Source organism: Heterodontus francisci, chromosome 2 (assembly GCF_036365525.1).
Source record: "Heterodontus francisci isolate sHetFra1 chromosome 2, sHetFra1.hap1, whole genome shotgun sequence".
Lineage (NCBI taxonomy): Eukaryota > Metazoa > Chordata > Chondrichthyes > Heterodontiformes > Heterodontidae > Heterodontus > Heterodontus francisci.
Window position 1 is genome coordinate 160,794,232 of NC_090372.1, and position 25,397 is coordinate 160,819,628.

Consider the following 25,397-nt stretch of genomic DNA (forward strand, 5'->3'; position numbering starts at 1 on the left):
TCAGATACATAAAAATATACACGGAAAAAGGTTTTTTTTTTGCAGTTAACAGAAGTTATAATAACGTCATTAACTTATTCAACATAAAAAGGGCGCTACTTACCCTCGAACGTGATCACTAAACTCCGGTTTTTTTCCCTTGATTGATTCGGTAACAAGGTGTTTGTGAAGGATATAGCCACTCTGGAATGGGCCACACATCCCTCCCCACCCCCTGTCACAATCGTCGCTCCGCTTCAAACACCCCTCACCCGCTCGCACATGTGCTCAGAAACCGTAACGGTAGCACACAGACCTTTGTTCCGATTCATAGCCGCAGCTTTGGACCAACCAGGCACAAGGCCGCTATCTCCGCGGTTGAGGTTTTATCGCCGAATGAGCGCCACCTACTCCCCTCTCCTCCTCCCTCCCCGCCCCGGCTTTACACAGACAGTTCCCGTTCCTCGCCGGGCACATTCGCTTTTTGAGAGTGGGGACAGTTTTCTTAACCTTGACAAATCTACTAATATTCTGGTTAATATTTATCGGATTATTTCCCACATTTTATTTCTGGAGGAAGACAGTCATAAAAGAACACTTCCGAAACCCGCACAGGTGATGTGGAAAGTGCGGAACGAATAACGGAATAGTTTTACCTACATTGGTGCTGTTGCGCCAGCGGCGGGAAAAAGGAAAAAGGGGACAGAAAATAAACCGGCGGAGAGAGATCAGAGAGTGTGAGAGAGACAGAGTGCGTGCGTGCCGCAGGAGCGGGAGATCGGGAGGAAGCGGTGCTGGTGGTGAGTCTGGCCGGGTGGGGGTCGTTATTTAAACAACGAGGGGCCGTTTAAAGGAAATGGAGGCGGCGGCCCGATTATCCGAGACTCGTTCTCTGCTGCAATCCAGCCACACTGATTCCAACCTCACCTTTTTTCGCTGGTATTTACTTTGGTTTGAGGGGGAGGATCTGTGCTTAATCCGACAGTGCAGGAGGCCATTCGGCCCATGTGCCTGTGTTGGCTTTTTCGGAGAGTTATCCAACTAGTCCCACCAGCTCGTGCTCTTTCCCCTTCCCCATAACCGTGTATATTTCGTTCTTCACGTGTTTATTCAATTCTTTTTAGAAGCAGGTGCCGTCTTTCCGGGGAGAAGTTAAACCGAGGCCGTGTCTGCCCCATCAGGTAGACATAAAAGATCCTATGGTACTATTTCGCAGAAGTGTGGGTCCGGGGTGGGGGTTATCTCCAGTGTCCTGGCTAATTATCCTTCAAACAACATCACAAAAACAGATTATCTGGTCATTATCACGTTGTTGTTTGTTCGAGCTTGCTGTGTACAAAATTGGCTGCTGCATTTCCTGCATTGCAACAGTAACTACACTTCAAAGTACTTCATTGTCTGTAAAACGCTTTGAGATGTCTGGTGGTTGTGCAAGGTTTGATATAAATGCAAGTTTTATCATTGCAATATCACTGCATTAAGAACAGTCTGACCATTCCTAAATATTAATTTGCTTATTAAAGCTTGCAACAGGATCTTGAAGAAAAATACAAAAGCAAAATATGGCAGATGCTGGAAATCTGGAACAAAAACAGAAAATTCTCAGCAGGTTAGGCAGCATCTGTGGAGAGAGACACAGAGCTAATGTTTCAGGTCTGTGACCTTTCATCAGAACGCTATTCGGCCAGTTCTACTAAAAGGTGATTGCCCTGAAATGTTACCTCTGTTTCTCTCTGCAGTGCTGCCTGACCTGAGTATTTCAACATTTCCTGTTCTTATTTCTTGAAGAAAAGTGTTACTTTCTTTCTCCCAAGAGGAAGTTTCACCTTACCTGACCTGAAATGTTAACTCTGCTTCTCTCTCCACAGATGCTGCCAGACCTGCTGAGTATTTCCAGCATTTCTTGTCTTTATTTCAGATTTCCAGCATCCACAGTATTGCTTTTATTTTAGTAAATTTCAATGCTTCTTTACGATTTTTAAATTCTCTTTCTCTGAATGTAACATTTTTCAATGAATATACTTGTGAAAAAATCCACTGACATTATTATATGTCAGGTTTTAACTGACATCTCCATTCTGTCAAATGAGGGGCTGTTGAATGCAGTAAAACTCACTAAATTGGCCAGGCATACATGTGTACTGCAAAGCCTGTGATAAGACTAAATGTGCTTTGTCCACCAGAATTATAACAGCTTACCAGAGTAATGTGAAATAAAAGCAAAATATTACAGATGCTGGAAATCTAACATAAAACTGGAAATGCACAGCAGGTCAGGCAACATCTGTGGACAGAGAAACATTTTCAGGTTGATGACCTTTTGTCAGCTGAGAAACACTGCATTTTGGTCAATATTGGTTGTTGCATATTTGGATAGGTTGTCATTATAATCAATAGGTACTTGCTGCACTGGTGAAGTGCTTGTGTATTCTGTAAAGATACCCATTTGTGGCTATGTGCTGGTTTCCACTAAAACGGATAGGTCATAATCTGCTATGCAGTGCCTTCTGCCCAAATTTACAGACAGAATGGATCATATTAAGATTGGGCTAGGGAGGATCCTGTTTGGAGCAATACTAATGTAACCTCACCAGAAGTGGGGCAATTACTGATTAGCTGCAGCTGATGAACTGCCCATGTGACAGACTTTTCTCCTGGGTAGCCAGCAGCATCGCCTAGGAGACAAATAGCCAATTCCAGTAAAGCAATTTGGCAACTCTAACCTAATCCTTTCAACATCTTTAACTCCTTAATCAGATTACCCTTCAATCTTCTATGCCCAAGGGAATAAGGTCCAAGTCTATGCAACCTTTCTTCATGATACCTGGACTTGGAGAGTTAAATTCTATTGAATTTGCACTGCAACCTCCAAAACCAATATATCCTTCCTGAGATGCAGTACCCCAATGGGGTCTGACCAAGGCTTTATACAAGTGAAGGATTACTTTCCGCCTCCCTGCTTGAGATAAAGACCGAGATTTCATTTGCCTTTTTAAGTGCTTTTTGTAACTTTGATTAACTTTTAACACTAACTTTAATGTTGAGTGATTTGTGCTCCTCCACAGTTCCTAGTTTCTCACCATTTAGCATTAGGTGATGTGCTTTTTTTTAGGCCCAAAGTGGATGACCTCACATATGTTCATGTTAAACTCCACCAGCGAAGTTTTGCCCATTCACTTAACCTGCTTTTGTTTATTTGCAACTTCTTGTTCACATCTGCACTACGTACTTAACAAAGCCATGCTGGTTTCTCTGATCACGTATTTGCACATGCGCCCAGTCACCCTTTCCTTAATGACAGATCCTGCTCACTTCCACACAACTGACATAAAACTGATGGACCTATAATTACTTAGTTCGTCTCTCCCACCCATCTTAGACTTGAATTTAATGTAAATTCAATAATTATCTGCCTGTTACAGTAGTTTAAACAGTTAAAGATTCCATGTAACTGTTCAGAGAAGAGTTCTGGTGTCACTATCAATTCCGCCAAAAATCTATTAAATGGCACTTGCTTATTGCTGCTGTGGGATCTTGCTGTGTGCAAGATGGCAGCCGCTACTTCAAAGTAATTGTGTATGTGAAGAACTTTGTGGTGCTTCTGAGAGATGTGCTGTGACATAATTCACCTAATGTCAGTATCGGCCACTTCATTAATTATGGAGCAATGCTAGCTGCAAAACAAGTCTTTCTTTAACATAAATAAAAAAAAAAATGCTGGTAGCATCTGTGCACTCATGTACTTTAGAACACTTACTGAAATTGTGTTGCTGGTTACTCAACACCTTAAGGGGGGAGAAAAGGAAATCAGCGTGGGGGAAAAGCTGCTTTTTTTCTCTCTTGGTTATATATTCCTCTTGCACATTATAATCTTTAATAGAATGGCCACAGTCAGCTGAAAAAAATCATTACACAGGATTACATATAAATACAGCACAAAAAGAGGTCATTCGGTCCAACTAGTCTGTGCTGATATTTATATTCCAGATAAGTCTTTTGCTATTCCATTTACCTCATCTCAACCTTTCAGCATAACTTTCTATTCCTTTTTCTCTCATATATTCATCCATTTTCCGACTGAAAACATCTAAGCTCTTTGCACAACTAGTTAAAGTTCCACATTATAGCCACTCACTGAAGAAAGAAGTTTTTCCCACAAGTGGAAAGCATTTTCTCCACATCTACTCTGTCCAACACATTAATAAGTTTAAAGTCTTCTATCAGATCACCTCAAAGTCTTCTGTTTTCCAAGGAAAAAAGCCCAACCTGGTCAATCTTTTCTGATAGCTGTAATCTTGGTTCTGGTATCATCCTTGTCAATCTTCCCTGCGCTTTCTCCAGTTCTTCCATGTCCTTTTTATAGCATTGAGACCAGAATCCTGCATGGTACTCTTAAGTGTAGCCTAACCAGAGTCATTGAATCACAGAAATTTATGGCCAGATGGAGTCCATTCAGCCCATGGTGTCTTTGCTGGCTGAAAAAGAACTATCCCGCCTAATCCCACTTTCCAGCTCTTGGTTCGTGGGCTTGTAGGTTACAGCACTTCAAACGCATATCACTTTTCTGACCACCTGACCAATCCATTGATATTTTCTTGCAGTTTACAGTTTTCTTCCTCACCATCAACTCCATGCCAACTTTTGGTCTTATACAAAAAGAAAGACTTTCATTCGTATAGCACCCTTCACGACCACCGGACGTCTCAAAGAGCTTTACTGCCAATGAAGTACTTTTGAAGTGTAGTCACTGTCGTAATAAAGGAAATGTGGAAGTCAATTTGCGCACAGCAAACACCCACAAAAAGCAATGTGATCTGTTTTGTGATGTTGATTGAGGGATAGATATTGTCCAGGATACTGGTGATAACTTCCCTGCTCTTCGCAATAGTGCCATGGGATCTTTTGCATCCACAAGTTCAATATAACTTCAGTACTTTTGAATTCTGTGCATTTTAGTATTTTTAATTGCTTTGCTGATCTGCAATACTGATTTTTAATGATTTGTTCACCTCCATCTATAGATCCTTTTTGCTTTTCTACCCCATTCAGTTTCATATTTTCTGTGGTGTAGGTGATTTTTCTATTTTTTTCTACCAGAGTGGAAAAGGCTGGTCTTGAACTTGACCAGTTGCTGTTAGGGTGGTTTATTTAAAAAAAGAACAAAAGCAATAGATTCTTTTCTGATGCGCCTTTTCAAGAATAGGTAAATTATACTTTGTAATTTATTATTCTATTACCAAGGTGATGGTTGGCCCAAGAGCTCTCTTCATGCCATCATACATTCCTCTGATGTTTCCGGTGTCTGAGGCCAGCTGAATATGACTGCATAGGTGTTGCCAGTAGTCGTTTGCGCAGCGCCTGGCTGTTCTTTGTGCAGTGCTTCTGGCTGCTTTAAGTGCTGCGGATGTTAAATCGCTGGGGGCTTTCTTGTAGTTCAACAGTGCAATGCGCTGAGCAGCTATGACAGGTTCCAGCTCTTCATTATGAGATTGAAACCAGTCTGCATTTCTCTTTGCACTTTTGCCGTAGGTGGTCAAAGCTGACTCATAGATGGCATCTCTGATGTGGGACCACTTGGTCTCAGCATCCCCTGTGGGAGTGTTTTGAAGGGCTGTTACAAGTGAATTTAGAAATTTTTGTAACAGCTGTGGGTGAGAAATTCTGCTCGTGTTGATGCGCAGGTGGCCCTTCTGCTTGGAATGATGCAACTTCTTTGGTCTGAGTCTAACCTTGCTGCACACCAGGGAGTGGTCGGTGTCGCAGTCCGCGCTGTGGAAGCTGCGTGTGATTTGAACACTGTTTAAGGCGGCTCGCCTTGCGACAATGAGGTCTAGCTGGTGCCAACAACGCGATCAGACACCGGAAACATCAGAGGAATGTATGATGGCATGAAGAGAGCTCTTGGGCCAACCATCAAGAAGATCGCCCCCCTCAAATCTAAATCAGGAGACACAATCACTGACCAACACAAACAAATGGACCGCTGGGTTGAGCACTACTTAGAACTGTACTCCAGGGAGAATGCTGTCACTGAGACTGCCCTCAATGCAGCCCAGCCTCTACCAGTCATAGATGAGCTGGACATACAGCCAACCAAATCGGAACTCAGTGATGCCATTGATTCTCTAGCCAGCGGAAAAGCCCCTGGGAAGGACAGCATTACCCCTGAAATAATCAAGAGTGCCAAGCCTGCTATACTCTCAGCACTACATGAACTGCTTTGCCTGTGCTGGGATGAGGGAGCAGTACCCCAGGACATGCGCAATGCCAATATCATCACCCTCTATAAAAACAAAGGTGACCGCGGTGACTGCAGCAACTACCGTGGAATCTCCCTGTTCAGCATAGTGGGGAAAGTCTTTGCTCGAGTCGCTCTGAACAGGCTCCAGAAGCTGGCCGAGCGCGTCTACCCTGAGGCACAGTGTGGCTTTCGTGCAGAGAGATCGACCGTTGACATGCTGTTCTCCCTTCGTCAGATACAGGAGAAATGCCGTGAACATCAGGTGCCCCTCTACATTGCTTTCATTGATCTCACCAAAGCCTTTGGCCTCGTCAGCAGACGTGGTCTCTTCAGACTACTAGAAAAGATTGGATGCCCACCAAAGCTACTAAGTATCATCACCTCATTCCATGACAACATGAAAGGCACAATTCAACATGGTGGCTCCTCATCAGAGCCCTTTCCTATCCTGAGTGGCGTGAAACAGGACTGTGTTCTCGCACCCACTCTTTTTGGGATTTTCTTCTCCCTGCTGCTTTCACATGCGTTCAAAACCTCTGAAGAAGGAATTTTCCTCCACACAAGATCAGGAGGCAGGTTGTTCAACCTTGCCCGTCTAAGAGCGAAGTCCAAAGTACGGAAAGTACTCATCAGGGAACTGCTCTTTGCTGACGATGCTGCATTAACATCTCACACTGAAGAGTGTCTGCAGAGTCTCATCGACAGGTTTGCGGCTGCCTGCAATGAATTTGGCCTAACCATCAGCCTCAAGAAAACGAACATCATTGGGCAGGACGTCAGAAATGCTCCATCCATCAATATCAGCGACCACGCTCTGGAAGTGGTTCAAGAGTTCACCTACCTAGGCTCAACTATCACCATTAACCTGTCTCTAGATGCAGAAATCAACAAGCGCATGGGAAAGGCTTCCACTGCTATGTCCAGACTGGCCAAGAGAGTGTGGGAAAATGGCGCACTGACACAGAACGCAAAAGTCCAAGTGTATCAAGCCTGTGTCCTCAGTACCTTGCTCTCTGGCAGCGAGGCCTGGACAACGTATGCCAGCCAAGAGCGACGTCTCAATTCATTCCATCTTCGCTGCCTCCGGAGAATACTTGGCATCAGGTGGCAGGACCGTATCTCCAACACAGAAGTCCTCGAGGCGGCCAACATCCCCAGCTTGTACACACTACTGAGTCAGTGGCGCTTGAGATGGCTTGGCCATGTGAGCCGCATGGAAGATGGCAGGATCCCCAAAGACACATTGTACAGCGAGCTCACCACTGGTATCAGACCCACCGGCTGTCCATGTCTCCGCTTTAAAGACGTCTGCAAACGCGACATGAAATCCTGTGACATTGATCGCAAGTCGTGGGAGTCAGTTGCCAGCGTTCGCCAGAGTTGGCGGGCAGCCATCAAGACAGGGCTAAAATGTGGCGAGTCGAAGAGACTTAGTAGTTGGCAGGAAAAAAGACAGAGGCGCAAGGGGAGAGCCAACTGTGCAACAGCCCCGACAAACAAATTTCTCTGCAGCACCTGTGGAAGAGCCTGTCACTCTAGAATTGGCCTTTATAGCCACTCCAGGCGCTGCTTCACAAACCACTGACCATCTCCAGGCGCGTATCCATTGTCTCTAGATAAGGAGGCCAAAGAAGAAGAAGACGGCGACTAAGGTGACCCTTTACAGCATCAGGCACCCCCAAGTTAGGTATAACATTGACAAATGTGGAGTAAATCTCCTTCTGCTCTGACCCAACCATGTGTCTCAGCCCCAATCTCAGACAGTTTTGTGGTGTAGTTCTATGTTTATTAGGAGCTGGATTTGTACTGCCCAAACTCATTTCACATGACTTTTAAAGCCTGCACACGGTGGAAATTTTCAACCCCATCAGTCTGGCCTGGATTTGAATTTAGATCCCAAAGGTGAACAGGCAGTTTTTAACACATTACACCAGCCTGTCTTCCCCTGTTTCCAATATGTTTTTAAAAAATCCTAAATCTTAAAAAAAAACCATCGTCAGATTTGTTGTCACTGTGGAGCTGCAGAGCTGCCAGATTTGGTCACTTTGCCTCCAGATCTTTATGGTAATGTAATGTGCACCCTGGAGTAGCTCTCTTCATTGCAGCAGATCCCATAATTTCAGATCAGTCCTGAGTGAAGGTGCAACTCGCTGGAAAGGCAGCATACAGGGTTGTTATGATAAGCTTCAGTCTTGTATTTATACAAGATTCTAATATTGATTCTTGTATCATGCACAAAGTACTGAGAACCAACTTAATATATCTATTTTCTGGAGTAATGTGAGTGGTTCAGTGTTTCATTCTCTATATCCCATCTGCTCAGTATAAGAATTAAATGTGTACTAATCCCAAGAATTGTACATTCTTGTAAATGTCAGCCTTGGCTCAATGGTAGTACCCTTGCTTCTGAGTTAGATGCAAATGGGTTCAAGCTCCACTCCAGAAACTTGAGCACATAATCTAGGTTGGCACTATCTGAAGCAGTGCTGCACTGTCCAAGGTGCCAAATTTTGGATGAGACATTAAATTGAGGGTCAGTCTGCCCTCTTGGGTAGATGTAAAAAGATATCATGGTACTATTCAAAGGGGTGTCCTTGGTGTTCTGGCCAGCATTTAACCCTTAATCAATGCCAGGAGCATGATTATCTGGGCATTTGTTATTTGTGGGATCTTGCTGTGTGCAAATTGGCTGCCAGATTTTCCTACATTACCACAAGAAATTGAGGTTGTGAAATGCACACTATAAATACAAGTTCTTTTTGTATCATTCGATAATTGAACCAAATCTATGCACATCGGATGTTATCTGATACAGTATTGTCTAAAGTATATTTTTTTAAATAGGATTCGGGAGGTCATACCAGGTCATTAGTGACAACCCTGAGCTCAATAGATTTCTGAATGTTTCCATTTCTTGCCTGACTAGCATGTATTTTTTTAAATGCTAATAAAAACATTTTTGCAATGATACCTTTTTTCTTTTGGGCATTTGACACCTTTTTTCAGAAGTTAGGATGATTATAGGACTATCAGTATTTGCAGGCAGTCTGCCACGCACAAAAGTTTGTTCTTGTGATGTGGGCAATCTGAGCAAGACAGTACTTATTGCCCATCCCTACTTGGTCTCTGGGTGGCAGGTTTCCTACTCTAAAATATATTTGTGATCCAGTTGTGGATATTTTTTTGACATTAAGTTTCCCCCCCAATCTTGTAGATTTATTTCCGCTCCTTTTTTTTTATAGTCACCAACCACTGTCACCCTAAACTATACAAGCAATCATTTATCTCCTATTAGCTTTGCCATTTTTCCATCTTCAGTTTGAATTTAGAGACCTGCAAGTGAGAAATTGGCTTTAATATTTTATCTCCCCAAGAACAGTAGATTTATTTATTTAGCAACTGACATGATCTGAGAAAAATAAACACTAGAGTATGATGAAATTCACCTTTTTCCCCACCCTAAGCACAGCAGATTTATTTTTAGCAATTGGCTTTCTCGCCTGAAAAACAAACATGGGGTGTGACGAAATTCATCCAACCGTAATTGGGCATTAGCTAATTATTAACTTGTATTTTGATCCTGTGCATACATTGACTACATGATGCATGCAAGGCTGACAATTATTGCCCATCCTTAGATAACCTGAGAAGATAGTGCTGGGCCTTCTTCCTGAAGTGGTTTGCTACAACTGAGTGGTATGCTAGGCCGTGTCAGTGCGGTTAAGAGTCACATTGGCCTGACTGTGATTTTTTTTTCCTTAAAGGACAACCAGTAGCTTTGTGGTCATTTTTGTGCTGCTATTTCCATTTTTTTTAAAAACTGAATTTATGTTCTCAAACTGCCATCATGGGATTTAAAAGTCACATTGTCAAGTTTAGTAGTCCAGGATTACGTGCCTAGTAATGCATTTGCAATGCTTTCCTACCCTTTTTGTCTCATGCTTTTGCATTTAACACTGAATCTTGAAGAAAGCTGAGGTTCAAGTATCCTCAGATCAGCTCCTGACCTCATTACAGCCTTGGTTCAAACATGAATGAAAGAGCTGAACTCAAGAGGTTAGGTGAGAGTGACTACCCTTGACATCAAGGCAGCATTCGACTGAGTATGGTATCAAGGAGCCCTAGCAAAACTGAAGTCAATGGTACTCTGGGAATACTCTCAGCTGGTTGGAGTCATACCTAGCGCAAAGGAAGATGGTTGTGGTTGTTGGAGGTCAATCATCTGAGCTCTAGGACATCACTGTAGGAGTTCCTCAGGGTAGTGTGCTAGGCCCAACCATCTTTAGCTGCTTCATCAATGACCTTCCTTCAATCATAAGGTCAGAAGTGGAGATGTTCGCTGATGATTGCACAATGTTCACCATTCGTGACTCCTCAGATACTGAAGCAGTCTGTGCAGAAATGCAGCAATATCCAGGCTTGGACTGATAAGTGGCAAGTAACATTCATGCCACACTAGTGCCAGGCAATGACTATCTGCAGCAAGAGAGAATCTAACCATTTCACCTTGACATTCAATGGCATTACCATCGCTGAATCCTCCACTATCAACATCCTAGGGGCTACCATTGACCAAAAACTGAACTGGAATATCCATATAAATATTGTGGCTACAAAAGCAGGTCAGAGGCGAGGAATCCTGCAGTGAGTAAATCACCTCCTGGCTCCTCAAAGCCTGTCCACTATCTGCAAGGCACAAGTCAGGAGTATGATGGAATACTCTCCACTTGCCTGGATGGGTGCAGCTCCTACAACACTCAAGAAGCTCGGCATCATCCAGGACAAAGCAGCCCGCTTGATTGACACCCCATCCACAAATATTCACTCCCTCCACCATCGACGCACAGTGGCAGCAGTGTGCACCATCAACAAGATGCACTGCAACAATGCACCAAGGCTCCTTAGACAGCACCTTCCAAACCCACGACCTCTACCAACTAGAAGGACAAGGGCAGCAAATGCATGGGAACATCACCACCTGCAAGTTCCCCTCCAAGTCACACACCATCCTGACTTGGAACTATATTGCCGTTCCTTCACTGTCGCTGGGTCAAAATCCTGGAACTCCCTTCCTAACAGCACTGTGGGTGTACCTACTTCACATGGGCTGCAGCGGTTCAAGAAGGCTGCTCACCACCACCTTCTCAAGGGCAATTAGGGATGGACAATAAATGCTGGCTTAGCCAGCGACACCCACATCCCATGAATGAATAAAATAAAATCCAAAATTTGTTGTGTTTCAGTTGTAACTGGCATGACTATTATCATTGTCATTCAGCGTAGGCGTTGGCTGGCTTCCTTTTGTTGAACAGATCATGTCTCTATCCTGCTATAATCATTTTAATCTAGAAAATGTTCGGTTTTTAACAAAATTCTTTCTTACAACTTTTTAACTGCTTCATTTGTATCATCTATCAATAGTGCACTTGCTTTGCTAGCATTATGTACGCAAAGATGGAAAAAAATTAATGCCAAAGTTTCAAGTCTCAAAATTCTTGCTTTTTTTAACCAAGAAAGTTATTTTGTAAGCAATCATGTACCCCATCATCAATTTAAGCTTCAAATTTGGGAAGGATACTAACTGGAGTATACAATGTAACACTCTAATCAGGATTTTACTTGGGCTGTCAAATAAAACCACGGACACTTCGATACAGGAAGAAGCCATTGGGTCCATTGCACCTGTACTGGTGCACCTCCTTCACCAAAGCTATCTTTTCTTATCCTGTGTCTCTGCTGTCTCCTTGTACTCTTGTATTTTTTTTTCAAACATTTATCTAGTTCCAGCAACAGTAACTTGCATTTATATAGTGCCTTTAATGGAGTAAAATGCCCCAAACCGCTTCATCCAATTCATGATTAAATATATATTCTTCAAAACTCATTTTGAGAGGGAATCTAAGGAATGGAAGTTTCTTTTAAAATCATTCTTTTGGAATGTGGTTGGCACTGGAGCGGGCAGTATTTATTATCCATCCCTTGTGCCTGAGAAGGTGATAGTGGACTGCCTTCTTGAGCCATTGCAGTCCAAGTGATGAAGATACCTGACAGGATTATTAGATGGGGAATTCCAGCATCTTAACAAACTGACAATGAAGGAACAGTGATATATGTCCAAGTCATTTGGTGTGTCACTTGGAGGTTCCCCTATACTTGCTGCGCTTGCTGGTGGTGCCCAATGGAAAAACACTGAAGGCGACGAATGAGCAATGAGACCTGGAGCTTCAAATATGCCATTCCTCAGAAGTGCAAGAAAGCCATAAAAATGGCCAATAGCATTTTGGGTTTTCTGAATAGGGATAAGCAAAGGATCAAGTAACTTTGTACAAGGCAATAATTAGGCCACTAGTTACTGTGAAGCATGATGCTCACAGGATAATGCTCAGGCTGAGAACTGAGAATAGACTTAAGGTACTGGCACTATTTCCACTGGAGCTGAGAAGGCTAAGAGGAGATTTAATAAAGGTTTTTCGTACCTGTATTTGTAGAGAGTTGAGAGTGAATATGGAAATACTATTTCTTCAGGTTGGGAAATCAGTGACAAGGGATCATCAATGTAAAATTATAACAGACTGACTAGAGAGGTTATGAGAAACTTCTTTACATGGAGTTATTAGAGCTTGAAATGCTTTGCTGCAGAGAGTTGGGACAGAGACCATTGCATCTTTAAGGCAAGAGTGGATAAATCTTTAAAGCACGGTAAAGGATAGAGCTATTGAGAAAGTAGGTCAGTAGGATTACATTAGCAAAGAGCTAATGCATAGGTGCTGGGCAAAATGGTGCTGTTCTGTGCTGCAAACAGTTCTATCATTTTAAGTTAAAATTCATAGCCTTAGCTTGTTCTAAAACAAGTTTGTATTTGGATTGGCAAGTAAACAAGTTACTACCCAGTGGGATGCTGTCAGTGCCACACTGAAGGGACGACAAATGTCATGTAATCATTACATGTTTGTGAAGTGATCTACAGTTAATTGTAAGAATGATATATCAAATAAATATTCTAATTACTTATTTGGTTAACCTTTTTTAGGTACTTCATAAACAGAAATGATATAGAAAGAATGTGATTTTTCTTGAAAATGAAACCTCGCTCTAATACTGTGGATAGCAAATTACTACCAAACCGTAAGTGTATAGTTTTGGTACTGAAACCAAACTTTTTGTCTGTGCAAAATTATGAAATAATTGTGTGAGGGACAGTGCATTTTTGTTTTATTAGGAAGCCAAGTAAGCAGAGAAAAACCCATTGTGACACATAGATTCTAATATTACACTTAATAGAATATTCCAGTCACTCTTTATTCTGTCATCTCGGTATTACTTACAGGATTATTTAGCACACTAATAGAAGCTGGAAGAATATTGAAGCTTGTACATTTCAATCCTGTGCTAAGCATTTCCTCTGTGATACTCCTGTATGTCTCAATGGGGAGGTGATGGCGTAGTGGTAGTGTCACTGGACTAATAATCCAGACCCCCAGGCTAATGGGGGCTAATGTTCTGCGAACATGAGTTCGAGTCCCACCGTGGCAGATGTCGAAATTTGAACTCAATTAATAAATCTGGAATTTAAAAAAAGCTAGTCTACTGGTGATCATGAAACCATTGTCGATTGTTGTAAAAACCCATCTGGTTCACTAATGTTCTTTAGGGAAGGAAATCTGCCATCCTCACCTGGCCTGGCCTACATGTGACTCCAGACCCACAGCAATGTGATTGACTCTTAAATGCCCTCTGAAATGGCCTAGCAAGCCACTCAATTCAAGGGTGCAATTAGGGATGGACAACAAATGCTGGCCTAGCCCACATCCTGTGAATGAATTTTTAAAAAATTCTCTCCAGCTGCAATCCAATTTTTGAAGAGCAAAATCTACAGGGTAGTTTTAGATGTTTTTGTACAGTTCACAAAGACAAAGTAGATAGGAAGAAACTGTTGCCACTCATGAAAGGATCGAGAATGAGAGGGCACTGATTGGTTAGAAAAAGTAGTGGTGACATGAGGAAAAACTTTTTCATGCAGTGTGAATGGTTAAGGTCTGGAATGTACTGCCTCAAAGCATGGTGGAGGCAGATTCAATCAAGGCATTCAAAAGGGAATTAGATAGTTACCTGAAAAGGAAGAATGTGCAGGGTTATGGGGAGAAGGCAGGGGTATGGTACTAAGTGAATTGCTCACTCTGAGAGCCAGTGCAGACATGATGGCCAAATGGCCGCCTCCTGTGCTGTAACAATTCTGTGATTTGGAGATTAAAATTTTACGCATCCGCCCTGTGCCATCAATCGCCCCCATAAGTAGATCCTTCTCCCTTATGTACCTGAGTTGATTCACAGTGACCAGTATTTACTGGTATGTGAACAAACCATATCAAGTGCACAAGACCAAGGACTTCTCAACACAATGGATGTAAGGTTTTTAGCGAATATCAAAACATGGCAACAAATCGCTTGTTTTCAGTCTTTGAGGGATCCACTTCAGTGCCTATCTCATTAGCAATTTAACTGCCTTTTAACTCAGATTTTTTTGATAACGTGTAAATACACATTGCTTTAAAACCCAACATTTAAATGTAACTCCCAAATCCTGTCCATGGAAAAATGATCAAAAAGTTCTCTTTCTCTCTTAACTAACCGAGGGAATTTTAATCAGAGTAGGCTTAACAATAATTGAAATAATAAGAATAAGAATCTTCTGAAACTCGGGTAATTTATTAAGGTTTTATTAGCAGTAGTGAAGCTTATTTACAGTAGTGGTAATTAATTTTTTTCTTAGTTAATTTATAATTAATAAACACATAATAAAGATGGCAAGGCATGTGATGTGTTGCGGCTGCAGTATGTGGGAGCTGGTGGGCACCAGTGTGATCACGTGGCACATATACCTGGAGTAAGTGTCTGCAGCTTGAGGAGCTTCGGCTCAGAGTAGATGAGCTGGAGGCCGAGCTACAGATACTGCGATGCATCAGGGAGGGGAAACGTTACCTGGACACTTAGTTCCAGAATGCAATCACACCCCTTAGGATAGGGTCTTCTGATTTGGTCAGGGACAGTGACTGAGAGTGAGGCAGGTAAGAGGATCAAGAAGAGCCTGAGCCCATGCAATTATCCAGCAGGTTCAAGGTTCTTGCAGCTTATATGGATGAGAGCGGGACTGCAAGGTGGCTTGAGTAGACTGACGATGGTTCTGTGGTATAGGAAGCCACTCAAGCGGGGGGAGTAAATAGGAATGTTATGGAAGTGGGGGATAGTATAGTCAGGGGATGGACAGAGTTCTTTGTAGCCAAGAGCAAGAGTCCAGTAGGCTGTGTCGCCTACCCGGTGTCGGGGTTTGGGACATCTGCGTGGTCCGCGTGGGTACCAATGACATAGATAGGACTAGGAAAGAGGTTCTGCTTAAGGATTATGAGCAGCTAGGGGCTAAATTAAAAAGAACCTCAAAGGTAATAACCTCTGGATTATTACCTGAACCACGAGCAAATTGGTAGAGGATAAATAAGATTAGAGAGATGAATGCATGGAAGAAAGACTGGTGTGGGAGAAATGGATTTTGATTCATGGGCACTGGCACCAGTACTGTGGGGAGTGGGAGCTGTACCGTTGGGGCGGTCTACACCTGAACCATGCTGGGACCAGTGTTCTGGCAAATCTTCTAACTAGGGTGGGCTTTAAACTAAATAGTGGGAGGAAAGGATCATGTGAAGGGAGATGTGGTAAATTAAAGTGAAACGACAAGGTAATAGAGCAGGGTAGCGAATTGGGTAATGATAACCATGTGACAGGAAAGGACAGAGCATGCAAACTTATGAGTGCACCAGCAGATAAGGCAAGAGATTGTAAAAAGGCAGAGTTAAAGGCTCTGTATCTGCGTGCAGCATTTGTAACAAGATGGATGAATTGTTAGAATAGGTAGAAGTAAATATGTATGACCTGATCGTCATTACAGAGACACGGTTGCAAGGTGACCAAGGCTAAGACCTGAATATTAAAGAGTATTTGACATTTTGGAAAGTCAGAAAGCTAGAAAAAGGTGGGGTAGCTCTGTTAATTAAGTATAATAGTACAGTAGTGAGAGATGTGCTTAGTTCGAAAGAGCAAGATGTAGAATCAATTTGGATAGAGATAAGAAATAGGAACTGTAAGGGGTCACTTGCAGGAGCAGTTACAGGTCCCCTAACAGTAGTTATATAGTAGGACAGAGTTTTTTTTATTCACTTGTGGGATGTGGGCGTCGCTGGCTAGGCCAGCATTTATTGACCATCCCTAATTGCCCTTGAACTGAGTGGCTTTCTCGGCCGTTTCAGAAGACATTTTAAGAGTCAGCCACGTTGAATATACAGGAAGGGCGTGTAAGAAAGGTACCACAATAATCATTAAAATAAAAGCAAAATGCTGCAGATGCTGGAAATCTGAAATGAAAACTAGAAATGCTGGAAATACTCAGCAGGTCTGGCAGCATCTGTGGAGAGAGAAGCAGAGTTAATGTTTCAGGTCAGGGACCCTTCATCAGAACTTCTGATAAGGGTCACTGACCTGAAACATTAACTCTGCTTCTCTCTCTACAGATGCTGCCAGACCTGCTGAGTATTTCCAGCATTTCTTGTTTTTATATCACAATAATCATGGTTGACTTTGATCTACATGTAGATTGGGCAAATCAGATTGGCAAAAGTAGCTTGGAAAATGAGTTTATAGAGTGTATTCGGGGCAGTTTCTTAGAGCAGTACGTTCTAGCGCCAACCAGGGAGCAGGCTATTCTAGGTCTGGTAATGTGCAATGAGAAAGGATTAATCAATAACTTTGCAGTAAAGGAGCTTCTAGGAGACAGCAATCGTAACATAATAGAATTTCATGTTCGGTTTGAAGGTGAGAAATGTGGGTCTAAATGTAATGTTTTAAACTTAAATAAAAGTGTGAAGGCAGAGTTGGCTAAAATGAACTGGGAAATTGGGTTAAACGGTAAGACAGTAGAGATGCAGTGGCAGATTTTTAAGGAGATATTTAATAACTCTCAGCAAAGATTTATCCCAGTGAGAAAGACTCTTGAGAAGGATACATCATCCATGGCTAAATAAGGAAATTAAGAATAGTATCAAATTGAAAGAAACACTGTACAATTCTGCAAAGATTAGTGGCAAGTCAGGAGATTGGACAGATTTTAAGAACCAGCAAAGGATGACTATAAAAAAAAGAGGGAGAAATTAGCATGTGAGAGAAAGCGAGCTAGAAATATAAAAACAGATAGTAAGAGTTTCTGCAAGTATTTAAAAAGGAAAAGAGTAACTAAAGTGAGTGTTGGTCCTCTAGAGAGAGAGTCTGGGGAATTAATAATGAAAAACAAAGAAATGGTGGAAGCGCTGAACAGGTATTTTGTGTCTGTCTTCTCTACAGAAGACTTGGAAAACTTCCCAAAGGTACTTGAAAATCAAGAGGCAAAAGGGAGTGAGGAACTTAATCACATTACCAGGGAAAAGGTACTGGGGAAACTATTAGAGATAAAGGCTGACAAGTTCCCAGGACCAGATGACTTTCATCCTAGGGTCTTACAAAAAGTGGTTGCAGAGGCATCTTCCAAAATTCCTTAGATTCTGGAAGGGTCCTAGTGGATTGGAAAATTGCAAATGTAACACCTTTATTTAAGAAAGAAGGGAGACGGAAAGCAGGAAACTAGGCCAATTAGCCTAACTTTGATGGGAAGTTGCAGTATAAGGAGGTTATAGCAGGATACTTAGAAAATCATAATGGGATTAGGCAGATCAACATGGTTTTGTGAAAGGGCGATCATGTTTAACTAATTAATTAAAGTTCTTTGAGGAAGTGGATAAAGGGGAACCAGATTGTTTTCTTTTTGTTCCTGGAATGTGGGCGTCACAGGCTAGGCCAGCATTTATGGACCATCCCTAATTGACCTTGAGGTGGTGGTGAGCTGCTGCCTTGAACCGCTGCAGTCCATGTGGGATAGGTACACCTACAGTGCTGTTAGGAAGGGAGTTCCAGAATTTTGACCCAGCGACAGTGAAGGAATGGCGATTTAGTTCCAAGTCAGGATGGTGTGTGGCTTGGAGAGGAACTTGCAGGTGGTGGTGTTTAATGCATCTGCTGTCCTTGTCCTTCTAGTTGGTAGAGGTCGCAGGTTTGGAAGGTACTGTCTAAGGAGCTTTGGTGCGTTGCTGCAGTGCATCTTGTAGATGGTACACACTGCTGCCACTGTGCGTTGATGGTGGAGGGAGTGAATGGCACCCCATCTACAAACAATCAAGTGGGCTGCTTTGTCCTGGATGGTGTGGAGCTTCTTGAGTGTTGTTGGAGCTGCACCCTTCCAAGCAAGTGGAGAGTATTCCATCACACTCCTGACTTGTGCCTTCTAGATGGTGGACAGCCTTTGGGGAGTCAGGAGATGAGTTACTCACTGCAGGATGCCTAGCCTCTGACCAGCTCTAGTAGCCAAAATATTTATACGGCTACTCCAGTTCAGTTTTTGGTCAATGGTAACCCCCAGCATGTTGACAGTGGGGGTTCAACAATCATAATACCATTGAATATTGAAGATGAAGAAGATGTGGATGAAACCATACCTGGCCAGGCAACTGAGGACACCATTTCAGTCAGTTCCAGTTCCAGCACCGAGCAAGAAGCCAAACTGTCTAGATGTCACACTGGTTCCCAGACCTGCCATTTATAATTTGAAACAGATGATGTTGATGGGAACATTGCTTCACCGAATGCCAGTTCTTTGTCCAGTCAAGATGCTTCCAACAAAAAGAGTCTCCGGCCTTGGATGCAGCATTGTTCTTTGAGGTGATGGTAAGATTCTCTCTTGTTGGAAATGGTCATTGCCCGGCACTTGTGTGGCACGAATGTTACTTGCCACCTATCAGCCCAAGCCTGGATATTGTCCAAGTCTTGCTGCATTTCTACACGGACTGCTTCAGTATCTGAGGAGTCGCGAATGGTGCTGAACATTGTGCAATCATCAGCGAACATCTCCACTTCTAACCTTATGATTGAAGGAAGGTCATTGATGAAGCAGCTGAAGATGTTTGGGCCTAGGACACTACCCTGAGGAACTCCTGCAGTGATGTCCTGGAGCTGAGATGATTGATCTCCAGCATCCACAACCATCTTCCTTTGCGCTAGTTACGGCTCCAAGCAGCGGAGAGTTTTGCTCCCGATTCCCATTGACTCCAGTTTTGCTAGCGCTCCTTTATGCCATACTCGGTCAAATGCTGCCTTGATGTCAAGGGCAGTCACTCTCACCTCACTTCTTGAGTTTAGCTCTTTTGTCCATGTTTGAACCAAGGCTGTAATGAGGTCAGGAACTGAGTGTCCCTGGCGGAACCCAAACTGAGCGTCAGTGAGCAGGTTATTGTTAAGCAAGTGCTGCTTGATAGCGCTGTCGTCAACACCTTCCATCACTTTACTGATGATTGAGAGTTATCTAATGGGGTGGTAATTGGCTGGGTTGGACTTGTCCTGCTTTTTGTGGACAGGACATAGCTGGGCAATTTTCCACATTTCCGGGTAGTAGGTGTAGTTGGATTTTCAGAAGGTATTTGATAAGGTGCCACATCAAAGGTTACTACACAAAATAAGAGCTCCTGGTGTAGGGGGTAATATATTAGCATTGATAAAGGACTGGTTAGCTAACAGGAAGTTGAGCATAGGGATAAATGGATCTTTTTTAGTTTGACAAGCTGCAGCTAGTGGAGTGCCACAGAGATCAGTGCTGAGGCCCCAACTATTTACAATCTATATAAATGACTTGGAGGGGACTGGATGTATGGTAGTTAAATTTGTTAATGACATCAATATAGGTCGGAAAATAAGTTGTCATGAGGTAAAGAGTCTGCAAAGGGATATAGTTAAGTGAGTGGGGGGAAAATTGACAGATGAAGTACAATATGGGAAAATGTGAACTTGTCCACTTTGGCAGTAAGAATAGAAAAGCAGTATATTATTTAAATGGAGAGTGTTTACAGAACTCAGTTCAGAGGGATCTGGGTGTCCTCGTACATGAATCACAAAAAGTTAGTATGCAGATACTGCAAGTGATTAGGAAGGCAAATGGAATGTTGGTGTTTCTTGCAAGGGGAATGGAATATAAAAGTAGGGAAGTTTTACTGCAGCTGTACAGGGCCTTGATGAGATCACATCTGGAGTACTGTGTACAGTTTTGGTCTCCTTATTTGAAAAAAGGGTATAATTACATCAGAGACAGTTCAGAGAAGGTTCTCTTGACTCATTCCTGAGATGAAGGATTTATCTTATGAAAAAAGGTTGAACAGGTTGGGCCTCTACCCATTGGCGATCAGAAGAATGAGAGGTCATAGAGTGGATACTGGGAAGATATTTCCTCTTATGGGGGAGACTAGTACTAGGGGACAAGTTTAAGAATAAGCCGTCTCTCTTTTAAGATGGAGATGAGAAAACAGTGGAGGCTGGGTCATTGAATTTATTCAAGGCTGAGATGTTTGATAGACAAGAGTGTCAAGGGTTATGGGGGGCAGACAGGAAAGTGGAATTGAGCCCACAATCCGATCAGCCATGATCTTATTGAATGGCGGAGCAGACTCAAAGGGCTGAATGGCCTCCTACTGATCCTATGTGTCCACCACTCTTTTGCTTTGCCAAAATCCCAGTAGAACTGGTTTCTCATTCACTAACTGTCCTTTTTTAACTTCAGTTTTTTTTTTGCATTTTCTAAACAATCCTATCTTTCTTCATCCTTTTTCTAAGCCATGTTATATAGGAACAAGGGTAGACCTTTGAGCCCCTCAAACCTGCTCCATTATTCAAGTAGATCATAACTAATCTGTACCTCACATCCATTTACCCAACTACGTTCCATCTCCCCTGATAGCCTTGTCTAACTTATCCTTATCTATCTCTGTCTTGAAAGCTTCAATTGGTGTAGCATTCACATGTTTTGTGGCAGAAAATTGCAGATTTCTGTTACTTTGTATGAAAATGAGCTTCCTGATTTCACTCCTGGCTGCCTTAACTCTAATTTTAAATTCTTTTGGTCTTGATTCCTCCACCAGTCGAAATAGGGTAGATATGGAGAAACTATCAAATCCTTTAGCATCTTAAACACCTCAGTCAGACCAACCCCTCCATCTTCTATACTTTATTTCAGATGGGATTGGACCAAGGCTCTATATGACTGAAGCATAACTTCCCCTTTTTATTCCAGCCCCCTTGAGATGAAGGCCAACATTCCATTAGCCTTTCTGATAGCTGTAACTGTCTGCTAGCTTTTAATGATTTGTCTACTTGAACTCCCAAATCTCTTTGCTCCTCCATAGTACCAGGAATTAATTGTACGCGACTAAATGGCCCAGAAGATACAAGGTTTAGCCACCCCGGTCTAGAAGATTGATTCAAAAATGTTGCATGTTAATTATTTTAAATACTTGCTAGGTTAAATACTCAGTTAATACATCATTAACATTTTCAAATATTCACTGCCTGTAGTATAAAATGGTGACTATGAATGTTTGGGCTAATTTCATGAGTCCAGTGCTAGTGCAAAATCTTGAGACACAAGTGTGGGTGGATTAGGCCTTTGACACTATATAATCCCAATTCTCAAGTCTCTTCTTGCCTCTAGCAAGATGGGATAAGCCAAATTAATGCAGTGCTAGGATTCTCCAGAGTTGTGCAGTTAGTCTCTGTTGTGGCCGGATTTCATAACTTATTTGTATGTTTCAGGAGGGAACATTAATTAAATGAACCATTTATCTGCAAACTTTGAGTAAATCATCATAATTACTTTTAGTTATGGGATCAAATGGTTGGAATTTTATTCCTTTCCATCTCTTTTTCAAGTTATTTTTCTCCGTACATCATTTCCTGAGTCAGAGCCCAAGCAAGTGAACTATTCTGAGTCTCTTCAAGTAGTGCGTTGCTCCAAGCACAATGAAAGGCAAGGCCTTCTTCCATATAGAATCTTTCTTCATGTGTCAGGTGCCTTGTTTTGGTTGACATCTAATGTAGGGGATCGTGACATAGACTTGCATTCTGTCACACTCTCCTGATTCAATTTAATCTTATTTATGGTATTTTTAAAGCTATGCATTTTCTACTAAAGTGGTTTAATTGTAGAATCTTTATTATAGGATTAACAGCACATGGAAAATCAGGAAGAAGTAAAGGAATGCTAAAGACATTACAGCGAGAAGCTAACAAAGCAGCAGACATCAAATTAAAGCCTTTTACTGGAAAAGTCTTTTACCTTGACCTGCCTTCCAATAAACATACTGAAAACTTAGAGAAGGATCTGCAAGATTTAGGAGGGGTATGTTCACAATTTCAAGAATAATCAGTATTAATCTTTAACAGATGGAGGAATGAAATCTACCTGTTTGGATTGCAAATAATTATCTTTTAAAGTATTACTTTTGGTATTTACATATTAATAAATAATTATTTTAAATTGTAAAATCCAAGTTTTTAACGCTTAAAGTTAGTTGAATTAAATTGACAGGTACTTAGTTGGGGAGACAGAGAACATCATGATATTTGCATAATTCAGTAGCTGGATGATTGAGTTATGCTAGCTTGACTTTTTTATGGTTTTAAAAAGAGAGACTTGCGTTTATATAGCTCCTTTCACAACCACCTGAAGTCTCACCACTTCACAACCAATGAAGTACTTTTACGGAGACATGGCTGCAAGGTGACCAGGGATGGGAAATGAACATCTAGGGGTATTCATTATTTAGGAAGGACAGACAAAAAGCGAAAGACAGTGGAGTTCCATTGCTGGTTAAAGAAGAAATTAACACAATAGTGAGGAAAGATATTAGCTCTGACGATGTGGAATCTGTATGGGTAGAGCTGAGAAACAGTAAGGGGCAAAAAACATTAGTGGGGGTTGTATATAGACCCCCAAACTGTAGTGGTGCTGTTGGGAATGGCATTAAACAGGAAATTGATAAAGGAACATCTGAAATTATGGGTGACTTTAATCTGCATATAGATTGGGCAAATCAAATTAGCCACAATACCATAGAGGAGGAATTCTTGGAGTGTATATGGGATGGTCTTCTGGACCAATACATTGAGGAACCAGCTAGAGAACAGGTCACCCTAGACTGGGTATTGTGTAATGAGGGAGGAATAATTGAAAATCTAGTTGTGCAAGACCCCTTGGGGGTGAGCAACTATAATATAATAGAATTCTTCATCAAGATGGAGAGTGACATAGTTGATTCTGAGACTCGTGTCCTAAATCTTAGTAAAGGAAACTACAGAGGGATGAGGCACGAGTTGGCTATGATGGATTGGGAAGCGTTACTTACAGGGATAACGGTGGAAAGGCAATGGCAAACATTCAAAGAGCACATGGATGAACTGCAATAATTGTTTATTCCTGTCTGGCGCAAAAGTATAACGGGAAAGGTAGCCAAACCATGGCTTACAAGGGAAATTAGAGATAGCACTAGCTCCAAGGAAGAGGCATACAAATTCACCAGAAAAAACAACAGACCTGAAGATTGGGAGCAGATTAGAATTCTGCACAGGAGGACCAAGGGATTGATTAAGAAGGGGAAAATAGAGTACAAGAGCAAGCTTGCGGGGAACATAAAAACTGACTAAGAGTTTCTATAGGTATGTGAAGAGAAAAAGATTAGTGGAGACAAATAGGTTCCTTACAGTCAGAAACAGGGGAACTTATTATGGGGAACAAAGAAATGGCTGACCAACTAAATGCATTCTTTGGTTCTGTCTTCACAAAGGAGGACACAAATATCATACCAGAAATGTTGGGGAACACGGGGTTTAGTGAGAGAGAAGAACTGAAGGAAATCCGTATTAGTAGAGAAATGGTGTTGGGGAAATTGATGGGATTGAAGGGCGATAAATCCCCAGGGACTGATGGTATGCATCCCAGAGTACTTGAGGAGGTGGTCATCTTCCAAGATTCTATAGACTCTGGAACAGTTCCTACAGATTGGAGGGTAGCTATTGCAACCCCACTATTTAAAAAGGGAGGTAGAGAGAAAGCAGGGAATTATAGACCAGTCAGCCTGACGTCGGTAGTAGGGAAAATTCTAAGAGTCCATTATCAAAGATTTTGTAGCAGAGCACTTGGAGAACAGTGGTAGAATCGGACAGAGTCAGCATGGATTTACGAAAGGGAAATCGTGCTTGACAAATCTACTAGAATTTTTCGAGGATGTAACTAGTAGAGTTGATGAGGGAGAGCCAGTGGATGTGGTTCATTTGGACTTTCAGAAGGCTTTCGACTAAGTCCCACATAAGAGATTAGCATGTAAACCTAAAGCGCATGGGATTGGGGGTCGTATATTGCGATGGATAGAAAATTGGTTGGCAGACAGGAAACAAAGATTAGGGATAAATGGGTCTTTTTCTGAATGGCAGGCAGTTACTAGTGGGGTACCGCAGGGATTGGTGCTACGACCCTAGCTATTCACAATATATATTAATGATTTAGATGAGGGAATGAAATATATCTCCAAATTTACAGATGACACAAAACTGGGTGGGAGGGTGAGTTGTGAAGAGGATGCAGAGAGGCTTCAGGTTGATTTGGACGTTGAGTGAGTGGGCAAATGCATGGCAGATGCAGTATAATGTGGATAAATGTGAGGTTATCCACTTTGGTAGCAAAAACAGGAAGGCAGATTATTATCTGAACGGCTATAAACTGAGAGGGGGGAATATGCAACAAGACCTGGGTGTTCTCACACACAAGTCGCTGAAGGTAAACATGCAGGTCCAACAGGCAGTAAAAAAGGCAAATGGTATGTTGGTCTTCATAGCGAGAGGATTTGAGTACAGGAGCAGGGATGTCTTGCTGCAATTATACAGGGCCTTGGTGAGGCCACGCCACGCACTGAGGGAGTGCACGAAGGTTTTCCAGACTGATTCCTGGGATGGCGGGACTGACATATGAGGAGATTGAGTAGGTTAGGATTATATTCGCTGGAGTTCAGAAGAGTGAGGGGGGTTCTCATAGAAACCTATAAAAGTCCAACAGGATTGACAGGGTAGATGCAGGAAGGATGTTCCCAATGGTGGGGGAGTCCAGAACCAGGGGTCATAGTCTAAGGATAGGGGTAAACCATTCAGGACTGAGTTGAGGAGAAATTTCTTCACCCAGAGAGTGGTGCACCTGTGGAATTCGCTACCACAGAAAGCAGTTGAGGCCAAAATA

General features: G+C 42.2%; 2 protein-coding genes across 8 annotated transcripts in view; one reads left to right on the forward strand and one right to left on the reverse strand.

The window, feature by feature from the left end:
- The window catches only part of LOC137348033 (mitochondrial glutathione transporter SLC25A40-like), a 64,217-nt gene extending 63,809 nt beyond the window's left edge, over positions 1-408 (reverse strand). Inside the window, exon 1 of one of the 2 annotated variants that reach the window (XM_068013127.1) lies at positions 104-408. The gene's annotated coding sequence lies outside the window, so the exon portion shown is untranslated. The remainder of the gene's footprint in view (positions 1-103) is intronic. The other variant, XM_068013136.1, reaches the window with a different exon arrangement.
- LOC137347974 (protein DBF4 homolog A-like) overlaps positions 212-25,397 on the forward strand; it is a 69,520-nt gene continuing 44,334 nt past the window's right edge. For 2 of the 6 annotated variants that reach the window (XM_068013045.1, XM_068013072.1), the window contains exons 1-3: positions 213-779; positions 13,251-13,345; positions 22,333-22,511. In XM_068013045.1, the coding sequence (XP_067869146.1) occupies positions 13,300-13,345; positions 22,333-22,511 (225 nt within the window). In that variant the 5' untranslated portion in view covers positions 213-779; positions 13,251-13,299. Of the gene's footprint in view, positions 780-1,103; positions 1,161-7,343; positions 7,873-13,250; positions 13,346-22,332; positions 22,512-25,397 lie in introns of those variants that run through there. The other 4 variants (XM_068013054.1, XM_068013065.1, XM_068013060.1 and 1 more) reach the window with 4 other exon arrangements.